At 48.1% G+C, this 9,628-nt stretch overlaps 1 protein-coding gene across 1 annotated transcript in view; it reads right to left on the reverse strand.

The window, feature by feature from the left end:
* The window catches only part of PYM1 (PYM homolog 1, exon junction complex associated factor), a 19,758-nt gene extending 12,300 nt beyond the window's left edge, over positions 1-7,458 (reverse strand). Inside the window, exon 1 of the mRNA XM_018562033.1 lies at positions 7,326-7,458. Within this exon, the coding sequence (XP_018417535.1) occupies positions 7,326-7,356 (31 nt within the window). The 5' untranslated portion in view covers positions 7,357-7,458. The remainder of the gene's footprint in view (positions 1-7,325) is intronic.
* Positions 7,459-9,628: the final 2,170 nt, after the last annotated feature.

Genomic DNA, 9,628 nt, shown 5'->3' on the forward strand with positions numbered 1-9,628 from the left:
GGTGGGTCGGGGGGGGGGGGGGGGACTGAAGTAATCTTCAGGCCTAAAACATGCATTTTGACATTTGTACAAAACAAAAACTGCTCTGGCAGCCAAAGGGTTAAAGGCCTTCCCATGTCACTGCACGATACACGATTAAAGACACCTTTAGCAAAGCAGCACTTCTTATCTTTTAAATGTATTGAGTTCCAGTTAAAGATAGTCCTCTGGTGGCTCACAGATCACATTTCATGCCATTGAAACTGCTGCTACAAATTACAAGGGTCACATCATTTATTCACCATGCTCTGCAGTGCTCTTTTATATCAGTAAACACATAATACTGATCATCAAGATAAAACGATTCACACCAAACGTCCCTCTGTATGGGGATGACAGAGCGCCCTAAATCAAAATATACTGAAATGTTAGCTAATCATAAACAATAAAAAGATATGACTGCAGGAGTCTGCAACAAAAGTGTTGTGTCCCACACAAAATACACAAATAAAACTATACCAGACTGCCTGGCCAGACCCAACAAGGTATCCTACAATAACAGTATAGTGCAATCAATGAAAAGTAAAATGACCCTCAACTGTATAGAAAACTTGTTCTGTAGGTACCTATAATCACTACACCAAATATCATTGTTCACATGATGTCTTATATTATTTTAGAAAATAAAGATAGACGAGTGTGTCCTTCACAGGAGGTTTTGTGATCAGGATTTCTCAGACTCCCCATTCCTACAACTGGTTCATTGCCTCTGACACAGGTCTGCAGAGAACCTGAGGACATCTTACAGGAAAGTCCCTTCCATGGAATGTGGCATCTTTTTCCAACACTGCATGTTCTGAAGGTAACCTCAAGCATGCATAGACTGAATAATGTGGTTTCATTGTGTGGCAATACTATATAGTAGGGATGCACGGACACCAGTTTTTCGGTATCGGGTACCAATATTTAAATTTCGGACTCGCCGATACCAAGTACCGTTACTGGCACTTCTGGTAGCATGGAGCCGGCTTCCCGGATTCTTGATTGCCCGGGAATCCGGCTCCATGCTTTTTGGCCAGGAAGCCGGCTTCCCAGCCAATCAGCATGGAGCCGGCATCCAGGGCAAATCAGAAAGCCTGAAGGCAGGTCATTACCCACGGCCCTGCAGCAGGCTCCATGCTGTTTGGCTGGCTTGATGCCGATTGGCTGGGCCAACCAATCAGCATTAAGCCGGCTTCCCGGCCAATCAGGAATCTGGCCCGTGAGTCATTACCCTCTGCCCAGCTTCCTGATTGGCTAGGAAGCCAGCTCCATGTTCCCTCACGACATTGCCGGTCAATCTCCCTCTGACCGGAAGTTCCGGAATCGTGATAAGTATCGAAGCACTTGGGCGAATACGAGCACTCGCCTAGTTACTCGGGAACCAATACTAGTATCGGTATGGGTGCATCCCTACTATATAGAAATTGTTGCTGGAACGGTTTGGAAAACAATGGAATATTTCCACAGACAAGAATCTGCAATAAACAAAAAGTCCAAAATCTCAGCTATCTATATAGCTGCAGCATAAGGAATATTCAAAGAACGGTCTGCTTTAATGCAACGGGCGCTAAGGTACCACACAAATGTGAATGGGGTCTAAGTGGACAAGTTCAAGTTAGAAATTAGGACTTTTTATGGAAAGTTCATCTAACAGTTGATATTATGAGCCATGTTGGAGGTTAAGGTTAGATGAGTTTCTACACTATATTACCAAAAGTATTGGGACGCCTGCCTTTAGACACACATGAACTTCAATGGCATCCCAGTCTTAGTCCGTAGGGTTCAATATTGAGTTGGCCCACCCTTTGCCGCTATAACAGCTTCAACTCTTCTGGGAAGGCGCCCACAAGGTTTAGGAGTGTGTCTATGGGAATGTTTGACCATTCTTCCAGAAGCACATTTGTGAGGTCAGGTACTGATGTTGGACGAGAAGGCCGGGCTCGCAATCTCCACTCTAATTCATCCCACAGGTGTTCTCTCGGGTTGAGGTCAGGACTCTGTTCAGGCCAGTCAAACTTGCTCATCCATGTCTTAATGGACCTTGCTTTGTACACTGGTGAGCAGTCATGTTGGAACAATGAAGGGGCCATCCCCAAAACTGTTCCCACAAAGTTGGGAGCATGAAATTGTTCAAAATGTCTTGGTATGCTGATGCCTTAAGAGTTCCCGTCACTGGCCAAGCCCAACTCCTGAAAAACAACCTAATACCATAATCCCCCTCCACCAAACTTTACACTCTGCACAATGCAGTCAGGCAAGTACCGTTCTCCTGGGAACCACCAAACCCAGACACGTCCATCGGATTGCCAGACAGGGAAGCGTGATTCGTCACTCTAGAGTCCAGTGGCGGTGTGCTTTACACCACTGCATCTGACTCTTTGCATTGCGCTTGGTGATGTAAGGCTGGGATGCAGCTGCTCGGCCGTGGAAACCCATTCCATGAAGCTCTCTACGCACTGTTGTTGTGCCAATCTGAAGGCCACATGAGGTTTGGAGGTCTGTAGATATTGACCCTGCAGACAGGTGGTGACTTCTGCGCACTGTGCCCTTCAGCATGCACTGACCCCGCTCTGTCATTTTACATGGCCTATCACTTCCTGGCTGAGTTGCTGTTGTTCCCAGTTGCTTCCACTTTGTTACAATACCACTAACAGTTGACCGTGGAATATTTGACAAGGAAATTTCACTAGTGATGGGCTCGGGCGTGTTCGCAGCTCCACGTGCCGAGCACGCCAGGAAACTGGCAGCGCCAATCACAGGTACTGAGACATATCCCAATCTCTGCAGCTGCGGGCTGGGATAATGTCTCAGTACCTGTGATTGGCCCTGCGGCACTGTCAGCTTCCTGGTGAGCTCGGCACGTAGAGCTGCGAACACGCCCGAGCCCATCACTAAATTTCACGGATTGACTTATTACACCACCTATCACAGTACCACGCTTGAATTCACTGAGCTCCTGAGAGCGACCCATTCTATCACAAATGTTTGTAGAAGCAGTCTGCATGCCTAGATACTTGATTTTATACACCTGTGGCCATGGAGGTGATTGGAACACCTGAATCCAATGATTTGGAGGGGTGTCCCAATACTTTTGGCAATATAGTGTATGTTAGTGGGAGGTTCAAAGGGGAATTCCACTTTTCCAGGTGAATTTGGGAAAATGGAATTACACCCTCTAATCTGGCCTACTCTTCCCCACTCCTGCTATACTTACCTTTGGGCGAACACTACAAAATGACAGCTGGGAATAGCAGCAAATGTGACCAGGGAGCTGCAGGGAAAGAGGAGGAGCTGGAATAACACACAAGGTACAAAACAAACCCTGGCTGTCTAAATGACAGCTGGGAATAGCAGCAAATGTGACCAGGGTGCTGCAGGGAAGGAGGAGGAGCTGACAAACCACACAAGGCCAAAGCATTAAGATTAAGTTTTCTTTGGTCATGTGTAGTAAGCCAATATTCCCATCTGGATAAGGTTTAAGGGTTAGGGACATGTACTAAAAGTCTTTCATTTTTAACTTTAACATTGAGAGCTCTGAACCAAGAACTACTGGGCATGCTTTACCCTGCCAAAAATAGATTAGCTAGTTCTATCTCATTCCTAAAGTGACACCAAACTCAGGAGTTAAATCCTAAAAATCATTCAAATCCCTTAACTATTAATAAAAATGTATCTTATTTGTGTATCACTCGGCTGTAGATCCTCCAATCATCTCTGAATTGGTGCTGACACTGTCCTTCCTTCTGGAGGGTGGCTACTTTTGTTCCCCATGCTTCCTGTGTGTGTTGTAAAGTAACCACCGCTCCAAAATCACTCCTGTGATGGACTACAATCTCAACACAAATTAGTAAAGTAAACATGAGATTGTAGTCAGTTACAGGAGCGAGCTTGGAGCGTTGGCTACTTTGCAACACAGGGATCATGGGGAACAAAAGTAGCCACAAAAGACAAAATTACGGAGTAGTACTATAGGGGTATATTTATAAAAGACTGAATGCTAGATTCCATTTGGCATAAAGCAAAAGGAAATATATTGAACAGCTGGTCAAAACTGAAAAGCAGCATTTAAATTTGCTGCCATGAAATCTTTACAACTAAGGCTTATCCCTGGAAATAAGAGACAGCTATCATCTTTGTGTATTACTTATGTAGATGGCTGCTACTTTTACTTCTTCTTGGGTGTTCCCCAAACTATAGCTCACTGGTTGCCATAAGCTGGCCTCTGCAATGAGAAATCCCTGCATGCAGGGCTTTTTCATTGCTAGGTGTAGGAAACCGACGAACGTTGTAAAGCAGAGTCATTTCTTGTCTGATAGTGCCCGTATTGTTCCTGCCATGACATTATTATGAGGAGTGGTGCAATACATGGAGCCTACACAAAGCCACTGAACAGTAATCCTGGGGAAACTCTGAATCCCACTGACACCAATAATGTTGCATTTATCACTTCCTCTTACAAAATTATAGGTCATTTATTACTCCTAGGGAGACCAATGATGTGGCATGTATCAATGTGGCATCTACACCATGAAGGGGCATTTACTACTTCTCCTGAAACCAATGATGTGGCATTTATCACTTCCACTTACACCATCATGGGGCATTTATTACTCTCAGTCAATGCTGCAGCTGTGCCAATTTATATTTGTGTGTTGTAAAGTAGTCACCGCACAAAGCTCCCTCCCATGATGGACTACAATCTCAATACAAATTAATAAACTAAACATGAGATTCTAGTCCATCACAGGAGCGAGCTTGTTGGATCTCCAGGTCCCTCCTGCCAACCTCCACATGACTACTGTGTCCTGCTGTAAATGTCTGCAACAAAATCTTCTGCTTTTTAACATATTAAAACAGTTTAGACTTTTTTTTGTGCTGAGGAATTAGAAATTGATTTGAGTGGTTGCGATCTTTACTATCTGCATACTGCTCCGGTGTCAATGATTCAAAGTATTGAAGCCAGAGGGTCAGCATTTTGAGAATAACCCTTTTACTGCCAGGGACGTAAGGCTTACATCAGAACAGAAATCTTTCCAGCTCAGGAAGCCACCATATTCTGCTACAAGCTTCAACCACTATGAACTTATAGCAGTATACCATTCCCTGACTCTGCTGAAGGCATGAATAGCTGGGACCAGGTGACACGCTACTGATCAAAATTGTGACCCCCACACTGCCCAGAAATGTATGGCTCGAGGTAGGGACGCCACACTGCCCAGAAATGTATGGCTCGAGGTAGGGACGCCACACTGCCCAGAAATGTATGGCTCGGGGTAGGGACCCCACACTGCCCAGAAATGTATGGCTCGGGGTAGGGACCCCACACTGCCCAGAAATGTAGGGCTCGGGGTAGGGACCCCACACTGCCCAGAAATGTATGGCTCGGGGTAGGGACCCCACATTGCCCAGAAATGTATGGCTCGGGGTAGGGACCCCACACTGCCCAGAAATGTAAGGGAATAGACGCGTATGACGGGGGGAGTGCACAGGGAATAGACGCGTATGACGGGGGGAGTGCACAGGGAATAGACGCGTATGACGGGGGGAGTGCACAGGGAATAGACGCGTATGACGGGGGGAGTGCACAGGGAATAGACGCGTATGACGGGGGGAGTGCACAGGGAATAGACGCGTATGACGGGGGGAGTGCACAGGGAATAGACGCGTATGACGGGGGGAGTGCACAGGGAATAGACGCGTATGACGGGGGGAGTGCACAGGGAATAGACGCGTATGACGGGGGGAGTGCACAGGGAATAGACGCGTATGACGGGGGGAGTGCACAGGGAATAGACGCGTATGACGGGGGGAGTGCACAGGGAATAGACGCGTATGACGGGGGGAGTGCACAGGGAATAGACGCGTATGACGGGGGGAGTGCACAGGGAATAGACGCGTATGACGGGGGGAGTGCACAGGGAATAGACGCGTATGACGGGGGGAGTGCACAGGGAATAGACGCGTATGACGGGGGGAGTGCACAGGGAATAGACGCGTATGACGGGGGGAGTGCACAGGGAATAGACGCGTATGACGGGGGGAGTGCACAGGGAATAGACGCGTATGACGGGGGGAGTGCACAGGGAATAGACGCGTATGACGGGGGGAGTGCACAGGGAATAGACGCGTATGACGGGGGGAGTGCACAGGGAATAGACGCGTATGACGGGGGGAGTGCACAGGGAATAGACGCGTATGACGGGGGGAGTGCACAGGGAATAGACGCGTATGACGGGGGGAGTGCACAGGGAATAGACGCGTATGACGGGGGGAGTGCACAGGGAATAGACGCGTATGACGGGGGGAGTGCACAGGGAATAGACGCGTATGACGGGGGGAGTGCACAGGGAATAGACGCGTATGACGGGGGGAGTGCACAGGGAATAGACGCGTATGACGGGGGGAGTGCACAGGGAATAGACGCGTATGACGGGGGGAGTGCACAGGGAATAGACGCGTATGACGGGGGGAGTGCACAGGGAATAGACGCGTATGACGGGGGGAGTGCACAGGGAATAGACGCGTATGACGGGGGGAGTGCACAGGGAATAGACGCGTATGACGGGGGGAGTGCACAGGGAATAGACGCGTATGACGGGGGGAGTGCACAGGGAATAGACGCGTATGACGGGGGGAGTGCACAGGGAATAGACGCGTATGACGGGGGGAGTGCACAGGGAATAGACGCGTATGACGGGGGGAGTGCACAGGGAATAGACGCGTATGACGGGGGGAGTGCACAGGGAATAGACGTGTATGACGGGGGAGTGCACAGGGAATAAACGTGTATGACGGGGGAGTGCACAGGGAATAAACGTGTATGACGGGGGAGTGCACAGGCAATAAACATGACATCACCTGTTGCTCATGCATGCCTATTCTCTATCACCTTATGTTGATGGCTGAGTGAACAGTCACATGTGTGCATTCTTCATACATGTTATGTGTGAGTTCATCTCTATGGAACATGTGCTTTGATTCTAGCCCACGAAACTTAAATCTGTGAGCTGAAGGGAGAACACTCCACAAGCACGGCTTCCTGGAATATATATGCATTCAGACTGGTAACAATGGCTGAGCTCTCTGAATGCTCAGAACTATACCAGGGGGTCACGTGTGATCCAATGAGCTGGGAATACACGGGTCAGTGTGTGTACACAGCGAATCTGCCAGTGAATGGTGCAGGATGCAGTCAGTGAATGTGCTGGGAACACTCTACACATTGAAAGAGAAGCCTGGTGGTGAGCTAGCAGTCAGAGATGTGGACCCTGCACACAGTCTCCGTCCGGCATCGCTCTACTCACCGGAGTCATCGGTCACATATGGAGTGGCCATCTTGGTCCTCTCACCACGTTCACTTCCGCCACCGGTGTAACGTGAAAGCGGGCATGCAAGAATTCCCAGTCTGCGTGCCCGCTCCCGCGCGCGTCCCCCTGCTTAGAGTGAACACTGCGCATGCACTCCCGTTCTGCAGGCGGCGTCGCTGCTCACGTGATGCGGGCCGCCGTCTGCCACTATACTCTGAGAATCACAGTTGTAGTACTGTGTAGTAATGTTTTGTGCAGCCACGTTGAGCCGTGGCCTCTCCTCTTATCAATGTATCTATGTAATCAATGTAAAATGTAATTCTTAGTTTTGGATAGTATAGGGAATGGATGAGGTGACCTTGTTGTCATCAGAGGGCCACTTATAAAATAATTCCAACCTGCAGGAGAAGCGTTTATTTACTTACCTTTACAGCCATTGTGAAAAGCTGCAGCTTCATTCCGCAGCCACTGCAAGCATTCTACTGTCAGTTTTGTTAAATGCTTGCTCCCCCCCACTAGCAGTTGTGGTTCATTCCACTGACAGCGCTGAATACTGAAAAATGGCCTGGATGGGAAGGGGGTTTAACACCGCGGATGTCAACTGGTTAAAATCACTGTAAGTTTTTTTTTCTATGTGTTTAGTTGGGGAGATTTCCCCTAACTTCCTGTTCCAGAGGCATAATAGGAAGTGAGAGGAAATCTTCCAAAAGTGAGAAAAAAAATATGTGTATGCGTAATAGATGTCCCCATTTTTCCTCACCTCCACTCTCCACTTCTGGTTAGAACCCTAACGTTTTGGATTTTCCATCACTTTATGGCCCAGTGACAATGGTGACCAAGACAAATGGCCAGCAGAGACACAGACAGCCATGAAAACCCATCAGAAGTTCTAATTCTTCCACTTTATCCCAATAATTGGTTTTGGATATACTTTAACCCCTTCATGACTGAGGCCCTTTTTTCAATTTTTGCACCCATGTTATATTCCACATTTTAGGCCTGAAAATGACGTAAAACCCCCCAACATTATATATTTTCTGAATGCCAAGACCCTATAGAATAAAATGGTGGTAGTTGAACATTTTTATGTTGCGCAATATTAGCGCAACTCCTTATTAAACCCCAAAATTTAGTGACAAATTTAATTAAATGCCCCAAAACACAACAAATTACCCATTTTTAAAATGAAATATAAAAGATGAGGTTACAACGAGTAAAACGATACCCAACATGCCCAGTTTACAGATTGCGTGCGACCGTGAAACGGCGAAAAACTGCAGTACCCCAAAAAGTCAATAAAAGACACTTTAAAAGCCCCCACAGGTCATCAATTTAGAGATACCCCAAAATACTGGCCCTAGAATTATTGCTCTCACTCCGGCGTGCGCGGCGATACCCAACATGTGTAGCGCGTTCGTCGTTTTCATGCGTAGGCGCACCCGACGCGTGTTTACGTGGCGACGCGCGTGCTCGCGGGGGCGGGGTACTTTTTAAAATTTTTTTTTATTATTATTAGATTTATTTTATTTCATTTTAATTTTAAAAACTTTTTTTTTTTTTTTTTTACTTTACTTTGACTGCTATCACATGGGGGGGCTTGCAAGCCCCCCCATGTAATAGCAGATGGTGGTGACAGGTCCTCTTTAAGGTGATGCTGGGGGTCCAAAAGACCCTCAGTGTCACCTTTACACTGGAAATAAGCTATTGAAGTGCAGATCGCACTTCAATAGCTTATAGCTGGGCTGCAGGAGCCCAGAACTGACAGCCCAGGGACCGGAAGTGATGCAATCTGCATCGCTCCCGGTCCCATAGAACGGGGAGGGGATCGATGAACGGAAGTTCGTCGACCTCCTCCCCAGCTCCCCGCGGACACAAAGATCGCCGGTCCCGGGCCCGTAGGAGGGGCAACGGAGCCCGGGAAGCACGGCGGGGGGGGGGGCGGCCCCTTCTTCGGGACGCAGAAGCGATGTGGCGACAGGTAAGTCGCCAGGATCGCTTCTGTTGTAAAGCCGACAGTCGGCTCTACAAGTTTAAACAGAGTCCCGGCGGCAAAAGTCGCCGGGAGTCTGTTTAAACAGCCCCGATGCTGGCGACGTACACTGTACGTCGTCAGTCACGAAGGGGTTAAAGCACTTTTTCAGATTAAAAGAAAAACTTCCTTTGCATTGGGGCCACCCTCGCACTGCAAGGCTTAACTGCTCGCTTTTGTCTGGGGGGATTCTTTAACCATATCGCGACCAGTGACGTACATAGCATGTTACTGGCAGCGGGCCCATTTAAACAGACTGCTGTCGGCTTTA

This window comes from Nanorana parkeri, unplaced genomic scaffold (assembly GCF_000935625.1).
Source record: "Nanorana parkeri isolate BGI_ZX_2015 unplaced genomic scaffold, ASM93562v1 scaffold556, whole genome shotgun sequence".
Lineage (NCBI taxonomy): Eukaryota > Metazoa > Chordata > Amphibia > Anura > Dicroglossidae > Nanorana > Nanorana parkeri.